Below are 18,940 nucleotides of genomic sequence, written 5' to 3'. Positions count from 1 at the left end.
GCCGGGGAGCTCAGCGGGCGGCCCGGGAGGCGGGAGCCCGACCAGTAGGAGAAGGAGCCCGGGGACGGGGAGGGCGGCGCCCCGAAGGTGCGGCGGTACGAGGTGGAGGACGTGGAGCTGGCCCGCAGGCTCGAGGAGTAGCTCATGCTGGCCGGGCAGGGGGCCGAGAGGGGCTGGCCGGGCGGAGGGACGGCGGGGGTCTCGGGGAGAAGAGGCGGCCGGCTCTGGAGGCTGCTTTATAGCCCCGTCGGGCCCTCTCGGGGATGGGGCGGCACGGGAGGGGAGGGGGAGGGCAGCCAGCTCCTCCCACCTGCTGGACGGCCGGTGGGGGCCGGAGCCCAGCCAGCGGGGAGGGGTGGGGCCCCCGCGCCCCCTCCCCTTCCATAGGCCGGATGACACGGACCTCCCCCCCTTCCCCACTGTCCACGGATTCCCGGGTGTCAGGAGGAGGGCCCGGGAGCCCAATAATAATGATGGCATTCGTTAAGCGCTTACTATGTGCAACTTGTACTTCCCAAGCGCTTAGTTCGGTGCTCTGCACACAGTAAGCGCTCAATAAATACGATTGATCGATTGATTGCAAAGCACTGTTCCAACTGCTGAGGGGATACGGGGCGATCAGGTTGCCCCACGTGGGGCTCACAATCTTAATCCCCACTTGACAGATGAGGTAACAGGCAGAGAGAAGTGGAGTGATTTGCCCGAAGTCACGCAGCTGACAATTGGCGGAGCCGGGATTTGAACCCCTGACCTCTGACTCCAAAGCCCGGGCTCTTTCCACTGAGCCACGCTGCTTCTCACGATGGTTCTCGATGGGGGGCGGGGGGGTGCCTAGGCCCTTCCTCTCAAGGTTCCTGTGTTCTTAACTGCCCGCCCCCACCCAGGGTCAGAGAGGAGGGGGCTGGAGTGTATGTGGGGGGGAGGAGCCCCTGGAGCCGGCACTAATGGACATCCGTTTCCCTTCCCCGGGGGGCTCCTGGCCTGGCTCCGGCCTGTGTGCTCCGGTTTAAAGGCAGACAGGCCCCACCTGGCTTCAGCCCTCTTGGCCCACCCCCTACCAGCTGCAGGGGGAGGGACCCCGGGCCGTGGGGGAGCCCTGTAGACCCCCAGGTTGGGTGACCTCTCTGGGTTTGGGTTTCCTGAGCGTCTCCCCTCCTCCCACCTGCCGGCCATCCACGAGCTTTACCGGAACCGGAGGGGGGGGAGGAAGGGATTAGCCTCCGTTTGTAGCAGGGGATGGTCATGAGGAGGCTGGAGCCGAATTAAGTCTTGAGAGGCCACCGTTGATTCCCCACCCGGACACTGGGACGGGGGCAGAGACAAAGATGGAAAGAGACAGAGAGACAGGACCACTGACCGGGGATGGAGAACTTGTAGAAACAGCCAGAGGCGCAGGGACCGCTGCCGAGACGGAGAGAAAGACGCAGAGACAGGGCGAGGGAGAGAACCAGCAGGCAGACAGGCCAGCGGAGGAAAGGGACTCCCGGGGAGAGCCAGAGTCAACGGGGAAGGCGGGGAGGGAGACGGGACCAGATGCCACAGGGGCGGGTGGCCTGGCTGGGGCCTGGGGCTCGGAAGCCAAAGGAGGGTCCGGTTGACGGTGCCCGGGGAGGGGGCTCACGGTGGATGGAGGCTGCGGGCGGGCCTGGAACCTGGCTGGACTCTGCAGGCCCCCCGCCCAGCCGCCGCAGGAGAGAGATGGCCCGCTTTGCCTCCTCAGCGCTTTATGTTTTCTGCGGGGCGGCCAACGCCCTGCTCTGCTCTGCTCCCGCCGGGGCCATTAGCCTTCCCAGCGCGCCTGCCAGCCCCCGGGCCCTGGGCCCGCTGGGTGGGTGGGGAACTGCGTCCCCCTCTCCATCCCCCCCATCTTACCTCCTTCCCTTCCCCACAGCACCTGTATATATGTTTGTATATATTTATTACTCTATTTTACTTGTACATATCTATTCATTTTATTTTGTTAGTAGGTTTGGTTTTGTTCTCTGTCTCCCCCTTTTAGACTGTGAGCCCACTGTTGGGTAGGGACTGTCTCTACATGTTGCCAACTTGTACTTCCCAAGCGCTTAGTACAGTGCTCTGCACACAGTAAGCTCTCAATAAATACGATTGATTGATTGGAAATGGGTCCGGGGCGCGCGGGGTCCGGGGGGGGGAGGGAGGGAACAGTCCGTCCGCAGCCCCGCTGGGATGGAGAAGGGGGGGAAGGAGAGGGGTCGGGGGGCGGCCGCAGAACCGCGGTGGGGAGGGGTCCTGCAGCTCCTGGCTCTGGGCCCCTCGGAGCCTCCACGCCCGGACCTGACCGCCCGTCGCTGCAAGGAGGCGCGAGGGGACGGGATAGGCCCCTTCCCACCCGGAGCCCCGGCAGCAACCCGGGGTCTCTGCTGCCACGGACAGAAACCAGAGGCACCCCCCGACCATCCCGCCCCCAGCTCCCATCAAATCAAATCAATCGTATTTATTGAGCGCTTACTGTGTGCAGAGCACTGTACTAAGCGCTTGGGAAGTACAAGTTGGCAACATCAGAAAAGGGTGGGGATGGCGGAGCAGGCCCGGACCACTTGGGGAAGAAGAGTGAGGGAGCAACGCCTCCCGCAGAACTGGCTCAAGTAGCCGGAGTAGCACAGGCCTGGGGGAGGGGAGGGGTCGCGAGACAGAGGCCCCAGCCCCGGGACTCGCAGCCTGTGAGTTCGATTCCCCTGGTTTTGCTCCTTCCCCCTTACTCTTCCCCGCTGTAGCAGGTGAAGACCCCCCAGCCCACCTGCTAGGCCGCCGGGGAGCGGAGGGGCAGTGACCTTGGGGTCGGGAGGTGGCGAGGCCGTGGCCAGGGGGCAGGTTGGGGGTCTCGGACCCTAAGAGGCCCGTTCCGGCCGGGCTCCGTCCCTCGAGCCCCCGGGGAAGGGGCGGGGGAAGAGGGTCCCCTCGGGAGCATCCCGAGGCCCAGAAGGGAGAGCACAAAGCGGGACGGACTGGGAGATTTTAGACTGTGAGTCCACTGTTGGGTAGGGACTGTCTCTATATGTTGCCAACTTGGACTTCCCAAGCGCTTAGTACAGTGCTCTGCACACAGTAAGCGCTCAATAAAGACGATTGATTGATTGATTGACGGAGGAGGGAGGGAGCGCGGGGTGGTGCTGCCCCCCTCGGGACAGAGGGAGAACAGCAGCTCCGCCGCATCCTCCCCCCCCCCCCCGCCCACTTACTCCCGTCCAGTCCCAGGCAGGAGATAATAATAATAATAATGGCATTTATTAAGCGCTTACTATGTGCAAAGCACTGTTCTAAGCGCTGGGGAGGTTACAAGGTGATCAGGTTGTCCCACGTGGGGCTCACAGTCTTAATCCCCATTTGACAGATGAGGGAACTGAGGCACAGAGAAGATAAGTGACTTGCCCAAAATCACACAGCTGACAATTGGCACAGCCGGGATTCGAACCCATGACCGCTGACTCCAAAGCCCGTGTTCCTTCCACTGAGCCACGCTGCTTCTCTAATGGTGATGGAGATGGTGCCCCCCGCTCGCCCGCCCGCCCCCACCCATGTCTCCTACAGAACCAAGGTGGGGGCTCAGACTAGTAGGCCCGGCCCAGTCCAGGACGATTGCCTGGGAGCCCATTCTGACAGAAACACAGGGGTCCACTACAGGAAGTTCTGCTCCCCAAAAAGGGGCAGGCCCAAGCCTGGAGGACCCTCCCTGCCAGACTCCTGGACAGTTAGGTCACTTCAGGGCCCCCATGATTGGGCTTTACTGTAGTTGAGGCAATCCAGGTGCAGGGGGAAAGACTTCTTATTTTTTTAAAAAGGGTATTTGTTAAGCACTTACTATGTGCCAGGTACTGTACTACATGCTGTAAACAAGTGGCAGTCATTACTAGGATCCAGGTCCTCCAGGTCCATAGCCTATCCACTAGACCACATTGCTTCTCAACTGGTTCAGAGTCCAGAGGCTGAAGTGAATCCTCAGCCAAGTCGACCCAAGGGATTGTGGAAATGGAAGGGTGGAGACAGGAGCCGCAGTGTGAACCAGGCCAGTAGTGCGGTCCGGCTTCCACCCTAGGAACTCTGGGGGACTGAAAGAAAACTCATGGGGGAAGAAGAGGAGGGGCAGGAGAGAAACCAAAGCAAAGACCAACCTCAGACCTGGGCCCCCTCCCATTTCCTGACCTGCTGCCAGCCCCTTTTTCGACTCCTGGACTGAGTAGGGTGACTGGCCCAAACTCACAGACCTTGAATCACAGTAGCAGCAGCTGCTGACAAGATGAACAAGCAGAACCATTACCACGTCTTGTGGGGGGTGGAATGAAGTGCAGAAGCCCCCACTGGCTCTGGCAGCTGGCCAATAGCCCCAGTGACCTTCTGCTCCCCAGCCCTGCAGCCTGCCCAAGCCATCTGTCTACTGTGGTCAGCCCAGGCCCCCAGTGTGGCAGGGCTCTGAGCTGGAACGACGCTGCCTTTGTTTGCTCGGCTTTGTGGCCTCTTTTGTTTCCCCAAAACCCAGGCTGGAAACTGGAGCCTAGCTCTCAGGTCTCAACTCCCCTTCCAGGAGGCCCTGCCCTCAGCCCAGCCTTGTGGAGTCCCCAATTCAGAAAGAGAATCTACACCTTGCGGAATCACATTGTCTCCGGGAGGGGAGGGTCCACTTCTGATCCACCTAGCAGGGGTCTGCTGGCCAGCTCCTGACTCAGATGGCCTCCTCCTAAAGCAACTTGGCTGCTGCCTGACCCACTGGGAGGGGCTACAGAGAGGCTCCTGCTGACATGGCCTCACCTGCCCACCAAATCCCAGCTCCCACCTGAGCATCTGGGCCCCATTCTCCCCCCCACACCACCACCACTCACACCTCTGGTGTCCGAAGCAGCTCTCTGCAGGCTGTCAGATAGCATCCTTGAGGGGAGCAAACAGTCCATGTTTCCCAGCACAGCAGAAAGGGCTTCCTTGGGAAGATTGAGGATGAGGCAGAGATGGGTGTGCACCCTCACAACTGGGAGCCAGCACCTCCGGTAGATAATGATAAATTGCCTTGTAGCCAACCAGAGAAGCCAGCAGCCCCTGCCCCCAGGCCCCTTCCAGATCTGGCTGCCCCCTTCCCTCCCCTGGCACCCTCACTCCTGAGCCCCTTCCCACTGCTTACACTCTCCCCCAGCCTGTTTGGCTTGATGGGCTCCAGAGGGCCAGAGCCTGCCCTGACTGCGACCCCGCCGTGTTAGCCACCTGCCCCTAGCACACCCGGCTCACGGATTGCATTTCACTCCAGTGGGGAGGATGGCCAACAGATTAATCTCCTGGCAGACGCCGGCATGCCAGCCTTTGCGGGAATGACATTCCTGATGCTGCTGTCCTCTGAAAGGTGGCACAGAGCCATGGATGCAGCGGTACAAGGGGTCAAGTCAGCCCTGACCTCTTCCTCTCAGCTCCCTGGAGCAGATCAGAGCTTCACACAGGTGGACTCCTCAGCACAGAGCTTCCTAAGGCTGGACTTTATGACTGTCAGGGGGAAAAAAGAGTCCCAAGGCATGCCTACTCTCATATGGGTGACCAAGGGAGGAGAGTGGAGGTGAAGGTTAAAACCATCCAGCTGGCAGGGAGAACAGAGACTCTAGCACCTGGATTTCCACCTTCTGCCAATCACCCCCTCATCCTTGGAAGGGGGCAGGGAGGGAGCCTGTGAAACCCAGCCACAGCTTGAATATCTTTGCCTCATTCTCGCCTGTCCCGCCGTCGACCCCAGGCCCACGTCATCTCCCTGGCCTGGAATGCCCTCCCTCCCCACATCCACCAAGCTAGCTCTCTTCCTCCCTTCAAGGGCCTGCTGAGACCTCACCTCCTCCAGGAGGCCTTCCCACACTGAGCCCCCCTCCTTCCTCTCCCCCTCCATCCCCCCAGCCTTATATATATATATATATACAGCCCCACCTGTATATATATGTTTGTACATATTTATTACTCTATTTTACTTGTACATATCTATTCTATTTATTCTGTTAATGTGTTTTGTTCTCTGTCTCCCTCTTCTAGACTGTGAGCCCACTGTTGGGTAGGGACCATCTCTATATGTTGCCAACTTGTACTTCCCAAGCGCTTAGTATGGTGCTCTGCACACAGTAAGCGCTCAATAAATATGATTGGATTGATCGATCTTTGGAGAAACCCCCACCTTCCCCCACAGCTCCAGTCCCAACCCATTGCCATCCTATGCAGTCTGTGTCAGCATTCCGGCCCCTGGTGGTTCTGGAGTCATTACTGGGGTGTTTTCCCGGGTGACTGACTCACTCCCAACACAAGAATTTAGCTTGGCCAAGCCATTAGGGCCTGGGCAGTGAGCCTGGGGGAAGGGGGTGTAGACACTACAATAAGACAAGCGTAGGTAGCCGAGTGTTTCGCTCCTGGCGGGAGCTGGTCAGGACACACCTTTTGCAGGCCACACACCCAAGATGGAAACAGTCACACTTTTATTGACAGTTACTGGTCAGAGAACAACTTCACAGGTGGAAAAACGACAGACGCACAAGAGCGGAGTGTGAAAGAGAAAGGACAGGATACACTCAATATTCTTCGCCTTCATCCTCCCCCTCCGCACTATCTGCTCCGACTTCCTCGTAATCCTTCTCTAAGGCCGCCATGTCCTCCCGCGCCTCTGAGAACTCTCCTTCCTCCATCCCCTCCCCCACGTACCAGTGGACAAAGGCACGCTTGGCGTACATCAGGTCAAACTTGTGGTCCAGGCGAGCCCAGGCCTCAGCGACGGCGGTTGTGTTGCTCAGCATGCACACGGCCCGCTGGACCTTGGCCAGGTCGCCCCCAGGGACCACGGTCGGGGGCTGGTAGTTGATGCCCACCTTGAAGCCAGTCGGGCACCAGTCCACAAACTGGATGCTCCGCTTGGTCTTGATGGTGGCAATGGCGGCGTTGACATCTTTGGGCACCACATCGCCACGGTACAACAGGCAACAGGCCATGTATTTACCGTGGCGAGGGTCACACTTCACCATCTGGTTGGCTGGCTCAAAGCACGCGTTGGTGATCTCGGCTACGGTCAGCTGCTCGTGGTAAGCCTTCTCAGCGGAGATGACCGGGGCGTAGGTGGCTAGGGGGAAGTGAATGCGGGGGTAGGGCACCAGGTTGGTCTGGAATTCGGTCAGATCCACATTCAGGGCCCCATCAAACCGGAGGGAGGCGGTGATGGAGGACACGATCTGGCTGATGAGGCGGTTCAGGTTGGTGTAGGTGGGGCGCTCGATGTCCAGGTTACGGCGGCAGATGTCGTAGATGGCCTCATTGTCCACCATGAAGGCGCAATCGGAGTGCTCCAGGGTGGTGTGGGTGGTCAGGATGGAGTTGTAGGGCTCCACCACGGCCGTGGACACCTGGGGGGCCGGGTAGATGGAGAACTCCAGCTTGGACTTCTTGCCGTAATCGACGGAGAGGCGCTCCATCAGCAGAGAGGTGAAACCGGAGCCGGTGCCACCCCCAAAGCTGTGGAAGACCAAGAAGCCCTGGAGGCCAGTGCACTGGTCCGCCTGAGAGAGGAGGGAAAAAGAAAAAAAGGTCAGTCCACCGTGCCCCCTCCTACCTTCTTGTCCTATTTTACTAGCCAACTGCTTTGTATCCTACTCTAGTCCAGAGCCAATTGATGGGCCAAACTCCCTGCCCAGAGCTGGGCTCCAGCCACCCTGGACCCATCCACTCCTTTCCTCCCTCGGGGTTTGTGAGGTCTCCCCAGAACTGCTGAGGGGAAGGGTACTCCAAACTCATTGCCAGTCTACTAGACTGTACGCACCTGGTGGGCAGAGAGTGTCTTCTACCTCTGAGGCTTAGTACAGTGTGCTCTGCACCCAGTAGATGCTCAATCTAAGCTGACTACCCTTTCCCAGTCTTCCCCCCACACACCTTCACTTGACAGAATCAGAATAGTCCAGGCTGCCCAGTGACAGAATTGTGACAACCTGGAGGGCAGCTCATAGACCTCACTTCATTCTAAACTCCAGACCCCTCGGGAAGAAAAAGGACTTGGGCAGACCCATGATGGATTCCCAGGAGGTAACAGTCGCAGCAGAACTCTTACTCCTCCTTGCAGTGGCGGGGACCTGCTGTCAGCTCAGGACCTCTAGTAGAGTAAAGCCCCAACCCAGGGACTGGAGGATGAGGTCTTGGTAAAGGGGGCGAGGGGTGAGGAGAGGAGAGAGAAGCCATATAAAGCCTGGTTTCAGCCACACCTGAATACGGTGAGTTAATCATTTGTCACATATCAACAAGCCTGGAAGGCAACTGTTACCCTATCACCAAAATCAGGACTACAGCAAACCCAACTAGCCTGCTACTGGTTCTGGCCAGTGTCCAGGGTCCCAGACTTCAACGGTTCCCCGTTTCCATACTGGGGGGGGGGGGGGGGGGGGGGGGGTCACACACACACACACACACACACACACACACTAGCCTGTTCCCACTAAAACTTCTGCCAAGAGCCAGCCAAGATCATACAGAAACTGCCAGGGTTTCAGCCACAAGTCCACTGGCCTGCAGCCCCACCCCCACAATTACCCTCCAAAAGAAGAAACTGATGTGGGGCTGAACCAGGAAGATGGCGCTCAGTCTCCCCAGGAGATCTGGGGGCCAAGGAGCAGTTGAAAGCAGTCGACCCCCCCAGAGAGCAACTGGCTACAAGGTGGACTCTGGATCAAGCCAGACCTGGCTGCTCCAACTGGCCCAAGGAACGAGCCCAGACCTGAGGTTAAGCACCCCTCCTCCTTGCACCCAGAGGGACAGAGAGAGGGCAGGTCCAGTTCTGTCCGTTGGGGGCTTATGAAAGCCACCATGGTTGCTGTGGCCACACAATGCCTTTCAGGCAGCAATTTTTGTGGAGCCGTTCAACAGCGAGGTTCTGGAATTTGGGTCCCGGAGAGCTCAAGCCTCTAGACGCAGAGCCCCTACCCTCCACTTCCTAAACAACTCACCAGCTTCCGGATCCTGTCCAGCACCAGGTCGATGATCTCCTTGCCAATGGTGTAGTGCCCACGGGCATAGTTGTTGGCGGCATCTTCCTTGCCGGTGATGAGCTGCTCGGGATGGAAGAGTTGGCGGTACGTCCCAGTGCGCACTTCATCTGTGGAGAGACACAGATCGAGAAGCGGTCAGGGTGGCGGGGAGGAGGAGAGATGCCTACGCCCGGCTCGAGGGGCAGGACAGAGACACTGACTCACCGATGACGGTAGGTTCCAGATCGACAAACACGGCCCTGGGAACGTGCTTGCCCGCGCCCGTCTCGCTGAAGAAGGTGTTGAAGGAGTCGTCCCCACCCCCGATGGTCTTGTCACTGGGCATCTGGCCATCGGGCTGGATACCGTGTTCCAAGCAGTACAGCTCCCAGCAGGCATTGCCGATCTGGACCCCGGCCTGGCCGACGTGGATGGAGATGCACTCACGCTGAGGGAAGGAAGTGGCATAGCTGGTTAGGGAACCATACGGGAAATGTGGAGAGGAGAGGCTGAGATTTCGGGGGAAAAAAGAATTAGAGGAAAATAACAAAAATAAAACTGTGCTCTAGAGGAAAGAACCCAGGCCTTCGAGTCAGAAGACCCGAGTTCTAAACCCGGCTCCACTCTGCTGTGTGATCTGGGATGATTCTGTGGGCCTCAGTTCCCTCATATGCAAAGTGGGGATTCAATACTTACTCTCCCCATTACTTAGACCATGACCCCAAGAGGACGTGATCTACCCTAGCACTTAGTACAGTGCCTGCACATAGTAAGTACTTAGCAAATACTCCAAATATTATTAACATCTGTCTGACGAGTCATTCTGGGCAGCCCCCACCCAGGACACACCTGGACATATGTCCGCTTTCACCAGAGGCATGATTCTCACCGGGGGAGTTCCGGGAAATGCCGTGCTTGTCACGGGACGTGGAGGGAGAGCCAACTCTGGGCCAGGGAGCCATGTTAGGGGACTCCGTGCCGGGCCCTGCCATTTTAGAACCACCCCCATGTCGGAGGAAATGAGCCGCCGGACGCTCTCGCAACCCTCAATTCCCCTTTTGAGCTCTGACTCAAACTTGGAGTGATTGTGTAACTCCCGGGCTCATTCAGGTCCCGCTTTAATCCTATTCTTTTGGACCCCAGCGCCCTCCCTCTCTCCCCCTTCCCCGCCCCCAAAACCAGCTTAAACCAGCAAGCTGCGGCCATCTGACTCACTGAGAAAGCGCCAGATAAGCAACAGTTTGCTGTTGTTTAAAGGCTGTGGTCAGAGGCAACTTTAACCCTGGAGCTTTAAAGATGGCAAGATTTAAATCTTTCCTATTGGAACGCAGCTTAATAGAGGCCAGGAACATTAAAAAAAAAAATTTCCAGCCAACGGCTAATGGCTTGGCTGTCCCCCAGGAAAGGGTAAACATCTCCAGCACTGGTCTAACAGGCCCATGGATTTTGAGTGTTGGGAATCTAAAATGTTGCCTTTTACAGATTTGTAGAGCAGTAGGATTTTGATGAGGGACCAAACGCAGTTGGGTACAGACATACCAAGTCTGAGCAGAAACAGGACAGTCTTTTCAACTTTGACTCGTTTCTCCCCCATCCCATCCACCTTTCCTCTCTGCTCCCAAAAGGCAGGCTTGTGAGCCCGTTGTTGGGCGGGGACCATCTCTATATGTTGCCGACTTGTACTTCCCAAGCGCTTAGTACAGTGCTCTGCACATAATAAGCACTCAATAAATACGACTGAATGAATGAATGAACTTGAGGAGCACATGGCCTAGTGGCCAGAGCACAGATCTGGGAGTCAGAGAACCTGGATTCAAATCCTGGCTCTGCTGGGTGACAGTTCTGTGACCTCGGGCAAGTCACTTCACTGAGCCTCAGTTTCCTCTTTTGTAAAATGGGATTAGATCCTCTTTGCTCTCTTCCTTAGATTCTGAGCCCTGTGTGGATCAGCGATTGTGTCTGATCCTCTTATACTCCATCAGCCCGAGAACTTTGCATAGTGCTTGGCACACAGTAAGCACTTAAATTCCAGTTGTTCTAGTTCTTAAAAAAAACAACTAAAACCTCCACAGCTCAGATTAGTGGGGTTTTAAACTACAAACTCCAACTTTAAACTACAAATCTACCTGGAAACATTTGACTTTACCTCACAAGTCTCTTGAGCTGTTTACTCTTGCACCATGCTTACCTGGCTCGGTCATGGGGAATGGTCTTTAACGGAAGCCTTTCGAAGTATGACCTGAGCTCGATCAGATCCCATCACGAGAAAGCCTGGCTCCTCTGGCTGGGATGGGTTTTTTTTTCCACCCTCAACAATTATGGCTCATCGCAAGTTATGAAAGTTTCTAAAGTGTTTTCCCTGCTTGGCTTTGCTATGCAAGCAGCCCACATCAGAAAGCTAGAATGTGGATTTCTCTTCCGACCGCCTGGCTCTGGATTTTAGTCTGGAACTGGTTTGCTACTCTTCCTCAATACCCTTTAAATGTTCCACTTCTTCCCATCTTGCACGAGAAGGACTGTGGCCTAGTGGAAAGAACACGGGCCTGGGAATCAGAGAACCTGGATTCGAATCCCAGCTGCATCCGACCTGATTACCTAGTCTCTGTCCCACGACTTAATACAGTAGCTGGCATATAGTAAGAGCTTAACCAATATCATAAAAAAGAACAACTTTTTAAAGGTGCTGCTGTTCTATTCCGTAAAGCACACACACAGATGGAGACGTTTGATTTTGAGGAAGACGCTCCTACAGTCTAACACTTAAAAGGGGGTAAAAAAAGGGACACACAACTCCCTTAATTACGCCCCTTCCCCAAGTCCCGCCCCACCGGGTGCCAGGTAATCAGAAGGGGCTAGGAGCACGTGATTTCTGGCCCTCGCGTGTCCTCAGTGTACCCACTTAAACATCTGCCACCCGAACGGGCTCCGCTATGGCCTGGCCAAACTCCTCAAGTTTTGGCCAACAATGTTTCCATGCTAGAAGCGTGTGTGTCCACCGTCTCTTACCCCCTGCCTCTCCTAGCCTACCCTGGGAGGGGGTTTTCCCTCCGGCAGGTCGGGAGAGGAGCTGGAGGAGACGGTCCCCGCCCGGGGGTGGGGAGGGGGGCGGCTTCCCCGCCCCAAAGTGAGTCACCAGCGAGTCCGTGGGAGCCGGGGTGCGGCCGTGCGCGGTGAAGTCTCCCGGCCCCGAATGGTGGTGTTGCCCCCACCACCCCCCGGACCCCAGGAGGGCAAGGATCCGCACAGAGTGGGCCCACACCCCGGCCCACGCGGTTTGGCACGTCCCCCCGGCCCCAGGATAACTCCCCCCTCGGAGGGAGGGGGCCACCAACTCACCATGATGAGGATGAGAAAGGTGCAGGGATCCCGGGTGGGGGGAAGAAGGAGAAAGCGGCTACAAAAGTCTCTCACCGGCCGACCGTTAGGGAGTCTCGGGGAGAGGTTAGTGAGGGGGTGGGCCACCGGGAGAGGCCTTTTCTAGCCGTGCGGACCCACGTGTCCTGGGCCCCCGCCCCCGCCCGCAGGCCCCACCCACTCCGGTCCGCGGGGCGCGCACCGCCCTCATTGGTGGAACCCAAAGTTCAAACCAAGCCTGGGGCGGGCCGGCCGCCGGGACGGGAGGAGGAGAAATCAGACATAATCATGATGGCACTTATTAAGCGCTTACTATGTGCAGAGCACTGTTCTAAGCGCCGGGGAGGTTACAGAGTGATCAGGTTGTCCCACGGGAGGGGCTCACAGTCTTAATCCCCATTTTCCAGATGAGGGAACTGAGGCCCAGAGAAGTGAAGTGACTTGCCCGAAGTCACACGGCTGACAATTGGCAGGGGCGGGATTTGAACCCATGACCTCTGACTCCAAAGCCCGGGCTCTTTCCACTGAGCCACAATCAATCAATCGTATTTATTGAGCGCTTATTGTGTGCAGAGCACTGTACTAAGCGCTTGAAGCCATTCTGAAGGGACGGGGAGGGGAGGGGAGGGGAGGGGGGGGAGGTCTGGCCACCTCCCTGCTTCCTCCGGCCCGCCCCGCGCCACTGAGTCATAAGCAGCGCCCCGCTCTCGCTCCCTACATGGCCATGTCCGCGATAGGGCCGCCCCGTCCCGTCCCGCCCCGGGGAAATACCTCGGGACCCGGCCGGCCCGGGGCCACTAGGACCGGCTGCTGATGCTTTTTCTATTATAATAATGGCATTTATTAAGCACTTACTATGTGCAAAGCACTGTTCTAAGCGCTGGGGAGGTTACAAGGTGATCAGGTTGTCCCACGGCAGGCTCACAGCCTTAATCCCCATTTTACAGATGAGGTAACTGAGGCACAGAGAAGTTAAGTGATTTGCCCAAAGTCACACAGCTGACAAGTGGCGGAGCTGGGATTTGAACCCCTGACCTCTGACTCCAAAGCCCAGGCTCTTTCCACTGGGCCATGCTGCTTCTCCCATTATGCCGTTAGGCCCTCACAACGAGCCGGCCACTGACCCAAGCGCTGGGGTGGAGACGAGATTATCAGGTTGGACACAGTCCCTGTCCCACAAGGGGGCCCAGGCTTAATCCCCATTTTACTGTTGAGGGAACTGAGGCACAGAGGAGTTAAGTGGCAAGAGCCCGGGTTGGGGGAGTCAGAGGTCAATCAATCAATCAATCAATCGTATTTATTGAGCACTTACTGTGTGCAGAGCACTGTACTAAGCGCTTGGGAAGTACAAGTCAGCAACGCATAGAGACAGTCCCTACCCAACAGCAGGTTCACAGTCTAGAAGGTCATGGGTTCTAATCCCAGCTCGGTCACTTTTACTTGTACATAGCTATTCTATTTATTTTATTTTGTTAATATGTTTGGTTTTGTTCTCTGTCTCCCCCTTCTAGACTGTGAGCCCACTGTTGGGTAGGGATCATCTCTATATGTTGCCAACTTGGACTTCCCAAGTGCTTAGTACAGTGCTCTGCACACAGTAAGCACTCAATAAATACGATTGATGATGATGGGTTCTAATCCTGGCTCGGTCACTTTGACTTGTACATATCTATTCTATTTATTTTATTTTGTTAATATGTTTGGTTTTGTTCTCTGTCTCCCCCTTCTAGACTGTGAGCCCACTGTTGGGTAGGGACCGTTTCTATATGTTGCCAACTTGTACTTCCCAAGCGCTTAGTAAAGTGCTCTGCACACAGTAAGCACTCAATAAATACGATTGATTGATTGATTGTCAGCTGGGTCACTTGGGGCAAGTCACTTCACTTCTCTGAGTCTCAGTTACCTCATCTGTACAATGGGGATTAAGACTGAGCTCCACGTGGGACAACCTGATCACCTTGTATACCCTCCAGCGCTTAGAACAGTGCTTCACACATAGTAAGTGCTATGCAGAGAAGCATAATGGCTCAGTGGGAAGAGCACGGACATTGAAGTCAGAGGTCACGGGTTCAAATCCCGGCTCCGCCACTTGTCAGCTGTGTGACTTTGGGAAGTCACTTAACTTCTCTGGGCCTCAGTTCCCTCATCTGTAAAATGGGGACAAAGACAACCTGATCACCTTGTAACCTCCCCCGTGCTTAGAACAGTGCTTTGCACATAGTAAGCACTTAATAAATACCATTATTATTATTATTATTATTAACAAATGTCACCATTATTATTATTAAGTGACTTGGCCAACAGCACACAGCAGGCACATGGGAGGACAGGGATTAGAACCCAGTGCTTGGTACATAGTAAGTACTTAAGTACCATAATTATTTCTATCTACTTGGACTTTGTTAGTTTATAATTATGACACTTGTTAAGTGTTTACTAAGTGCCAAGTCCTGTACTAAGGTCTGGGGTAGTTACAAGATCATCGTGTTGGACACAGTCCATGTCCACATGGGGCTCACAATCTAGGTAGGAGGGAATAGGATTTAGTCCCCAGTTTACAGTTGAGGAAACAGGCACAGAAAAGTTAGCGTGGCTTAGTGGAAAGAGCCCAGGCCTGGGAATCAGAGGACCTGGGCTCTAATTCCTGCTCTGCTGCTTGTTTTTTGTGTGGGCCTTGGGCAAATCACTTAACTGCCCTGTGTCTCAATTCCCTCATCTGTAAAATGAGGATTAGGACTGTGAACCTCCTGCGGGACAGGGAATGTGTCCAGCCTGATTAGATTGTACCTACCGCTGTGCTTAGTACAGTGCTTGGCAAACGGTAAGAGCAGAACAAATACCTTTCAAAAAAAGAGTCTTGCCCAAGGTCATACAGCAGCCAAATGGCAGAGGAGGGATTAGGACCCAGGTCCTCTGACTCCCAACCCTGAGCTCTATCCACTAGGCCACACATTGCTAGATGGTAACATCTTCCAACACCTTCTCTCTATTGTTTTCTTTCTCTATGATTATTTTTATGTTGTCTCCACTCAGAATGGAATCCCTTACCTCTGGGAACCACCTGGGCGACCGGGTTTGTAGAAACATGCAATACACAATACAGCTTTGTTATGCAAGCAGTGGAGCTGAACTGTGTTCCAAAGTGGTTTTTTTTCCCCCTTCAAGGTAAAGGTAAAGTGAAACTAAAGTGGGGAGACAATACACTCTACCTGTACACTGTCCCACAGTGGCTCATATGTATATATCTGTATATTCCTGTAATTTATTAATATACCTATTTATTTATTTATATTAGTGTCTGTCTCCCACTCTACACTGTGAGCTCGGAATGTGTCTGATATTATATTGTACTCTCCCAGGCGCTTAGTACAGAGCTTTGCACACAGTAAGTGCTCAATAAATACAATCAATAATAATACCTGGAATTAGAGTGATTCCAACAAACACACAACCATGAGGGAACTAAGCACTTGAGAAAGTATAACTTCAAGGAGCCTACAATCTAGTGATCAGCAATTCCATCTTCACCTCATCTACCCTGCATGATACTGTAAATTTCCACTGTGACCCCTCTCTGTCTTTCCAGACTATTAATATTTTCAGTCTATCCTCACATGGAAGCTTCTCACACCTCCAATCATCCTAGCAAGTAAATTTTAGGTACTGGGAGGAACCGTTCTCATTTAATATTAACAACACCTTAATTTTTTTCCTAGGGTCTATCTCTGAGAAGCACAAAAAGATTTAGCTTTTTATAAATAATTCATCTTTTCAGCATCCTGATGAGGCGGTGAGATTTACAATAGTTAATCAGTATTTATGATAGCACTTCCTTATGGAGTCTGAACAAAAATAAATTCAGTATTCGTGTGCCCTGCTACCACTTCAAAATCATCCATTTATAAATTATATATTATAAATCATTTATTTATATGAATGTTTGCCTTCAGCTCTCCTCTGTGAGCTCGTTGTGGGCAGGTACATGTATACCAGCTGATGTATTGTCCTCTCCCAAGCACTTAGTTCAGTGTTCGGCATGCAATAAGCGCTCGATAAATACCATTTTTGATGATCAGTGCAGTACAGTGAGAAGCAGTGTGGCTAAGTGGAAAGCGCATGGGCTTAAAAGCAGCACAGCTCAGTGGAAAGAGCACAGGCTTTGGAGTCAGAGGTCATGGGTTCAAATGCCAGCTCCGCCAACTATCAGCTGTGTGACTTTGGGCAAGTCACTTAACTTCTCTGTGCCTCAGTTACCTCATCTGTAAAATGGGGATTAAGACTGCGAGCCCCCTGTGGGACTACCTGATCACCTTGTAACCTCCCCAGCGCTCAGAACAGTGCTTTGTACATAGTAAGCACTTAATAAATGCCATTATTATTATTATTATTATTTGGAGTCAGAGGTCAGGGGTTCAAATCCCGGCTCTGCCAATTGTCAGCTGTGTGACTTTGGGCAAGTCGCTTAACTTCTCTGTGCCTCAGTATCTGCATCTGTAAAATGGGGATTAAGACTGTGAGCCCCCTGTGGGACAACCTGATCACCTTGCAAGCTCCCCAGTGCTTAGAACAGTGCTTTGCACATAGTAAGCACTTAATAAATGCCATCACTATTATTATTACAGTACAGTGCTTTGCACTCATTAAGTGCTCAGTAAATACAATTGAATGAATCATCAGCCACTCTGTACTGAGTTCCAGAGCCATCCAAATATGCTGCCCCTTGTCGGGAAGCTGGAGGTAAATGTTCTTTTCCATGTGGGTTGGAATGAAGCTTTGTTTTCCTTCTCTTGTTAGGAAGCAGTGTTGACTTTCCTATAAATTTCGGACAAGTGGAACATTTCGTTGCCTTCTTTTTGCACTGGAACAGAGAGCTCAGGATCTAGATCAGAAGCTCCTTGTAGGTACCCTGGTCTCCTCCTCTCCCACTCCCTTCGGTATCGCTCTTGCACTTGGATTTGCACCCTTTATTCATCCCTCCCTCAGTCCCACATCACTTAGAGGAGCAGCATGGCGTAGTGGATAGAGCACAGGCCTGGGAATCAGAAGGTCATGGGTTCTAATTCTACCTCCGCCACTGTACTCTCTCAAGTACTCCATCACTTTGCCCCCTCCTACCTCACCTCTCTTCTCTCCTTCTACAGCCCAGCCCACACACTTCAGTCCTCTAGTGCTAACCTTCTCACTGTGCTTTGACCTCGCCGCACCCCTCACCCGCGTCCTGCCTCTGGCCTGGAATGCCTTCCCTCTGCAAATCTGACATACACTCCCCCCTGCTTCAAAGCCTTCATGATGCTCATCTCCTCCTTTCCAAATGAAGCCCCTCTTTTCCTTATCTCCCACTCCCCTCTGCATCACCCTGACTTGCTCCCTTTGCTCTTCCCCACTCTCAGCCCCACAGCACTTATGTACCTGTCATTTTATTTATTTGTACTGATGTCTGTCTCCACCCCTCTAGACTGCAAGCGCTTATGGGCAGGGAATGTGACTGTTTATTGTTGTATTGTACTCTCTCGCGCTTAGTACAACGCTCCGCACACAGTAAGCACTCAATAAATACAACTAAATGAATGAATGCTTAGTACAGTGAAGCGCTCAGAAGCAGCGTGGCCTAGGGGATGGAGCACAGGCCTGGGAGTCAGAAAGAACTGGGTTCTAATCCCAGTTCTGTCACATCTTGACAGTGTGACCTTGGGCAAGTCACTTCACTTCTCAATGCCTCAGTCACCTCATCTGTAAAGCGGGAGTGAAGACTTTGAGCCCCATATGGGACAAGGTCTGTGTCCAATCTAATTAGCTTATATCCACCCTGGTGCTTAGTACAGTGCCTGGCACAAAGTAAGCCCGTAACAAATACCACGAACTAAGTAAATACGATTGTTGACGGACTGATTGACTAATAGGGAGAGGTCCAGCCTTGGCCAGGCAACTGGGTTCGAATGAAAGACCCCGTAGTTATGACTACAAACCCCCCTCTCAATCTTCCAAGCAACTTGCTCACCGGAGCAGACCCCACTTCTCAGCCATCTCTTTGTTTGGAAAGCAGCAAACGGACAGCAAATTGGTCGGCTACACCCTGTGGAGAGACAGAAGGGGAAGGAGTGAATCCTTTGTATTAAAAACAAAGGCACGCATTGGAAAATACACACTGAAAACACACACACATTCTCTCTCTCCCTCTCCATCTCCCTCCCCCTGCTACTGGACGGAAAACTGCTGGGGAATCAAACTTGCTCACTTGTATATCAACAGCTTTATCCCGGATCAGAGTTATCGGACAAGCCAGGAAACCAGTTTCCTTGCTGCTTGTTAGCATAATGACATTAAGGTTTTAATTGCCTCTCGGAGCTCAGGATCAAAACCTAGGCAACCTGCCTTTAAGCAAATTATCACAGGACCCAACAGGCCGGAGTCAGGAAGGGGTGGGGGTGGGGGGCTGTAGTTACTTATTTATCAAATAACAAACAAGCTGCCATCCAGAGACAAGAGTGAGATACGGAGGCCTGAAGTCAGAAGGGAAAACTGAGAAATTACCTCCGAGCACAGGCCTGCTGGCATTCACTCATTCAATCAATATTATTCAAAATATTCCATCAGTATTTACTGAGTACTTACTGTGT

At 53.7% G+C, this 18,940-nt stretch overlaps 2 protein-coding genes across 4 annotated transcripts in view; both read right to left on the bottom strand.

Annotated features, from left to right (window-relative positions):
* The window catches only part of PRPH (peripherin), a 9,105-nt gene extending 8,938 nt beyond the window's left edge, over window positions 1-167 (bottom strand). For both annotated transcript variants that reach the window (XM_038752086.1, XM_038752087.1), the window contains exon 1: window positions 1-167. This exon is cut by the window's left edge and continues 393 nt beyond it. In XM_038752086.1, coding sequence (XP_038608014.1) covers window positions 1-146 — 146 coding nt within the window. In that variant the 5' untranslated portion in view covers window positions 147-167.
* A 6,257-nt stretch (window positions 168-6,424) lies between these two features.
* Window positions 6,425-18,400, bottom strand: LOC119932961 (tubulin alpha-1C chain). Of its 2 annotated transcripts, none has more exons than XM_038752090.1 (4): window positions 18,322-18,400; window positions 9,195-9,417; window positions 8,949-9,097; window positions 6,425-7,514 (listed from the first exon to the last, which is right to left on the bottom strand). In XM_038752090.1, the coding sequence occupies exons 2-4, from the start codon at window positions 9,313-9,315 to the stop codon at window positions 6,540-6,542; spliced, it is 1,245 nt and encodes a 414-aa protein (XP_038608018.1). In that variant the 5' UTR covers window positions 9,316-9,417; window positions 18,322-18,400; the 3' UTR covers window positions 6,425-6,539. The 2 variants fall into 2 exon arrangements, with proteins under 2 accessions (XP_038608018.1, XP_038608017.1); XM_038752089.1 differs by lacking the exon at window positions 18,322-18,400 and adding an exon at window positions 12,306-12,415.
* Window positions 18,401-18,940: the final 540 nt, after the last annotated feature.

Source organism: Tachyglossus aculeatus, chromosome 10 (assembly GCF_015852505.1).
Source record: "Tachyglossus aculeatus isolate mTacAcu1 chromosome 10, mTacAcu1.pri, whole genome shotgun sequence".
Classification (NCBI taxonomy): Eukaryota; Metazoa; Chordata; class Mammalia; order Monotremata; family Tachyglossidae; genus Tachyglossus; species Tachyglossus aculeatus.
The sequence above is the reverse complement of the archived record's forward strand: the minus strand, read 5'-3'. Positions and strand labels throughout refer to the sequence as shown.

Coding starts and splice junctions, on each gene's coding strand:
- LOC119932961 (XM_038752089.1), bottom strand. Junction 9,098..9,194: donor TCTGGAACCTACCGTCATCG/GTGAGTCAGTGT, acceptor GTCTCTCCACAG/ATGAAGTGCGCACTGGGACG. Junction 7,515..8,948: donor TGGACAGGATCCGGAAGCTG/GTGAGTTGTTTA, acceptor CTCCTCTCTCAG/GCGGACCAGTGCACTGGCCT.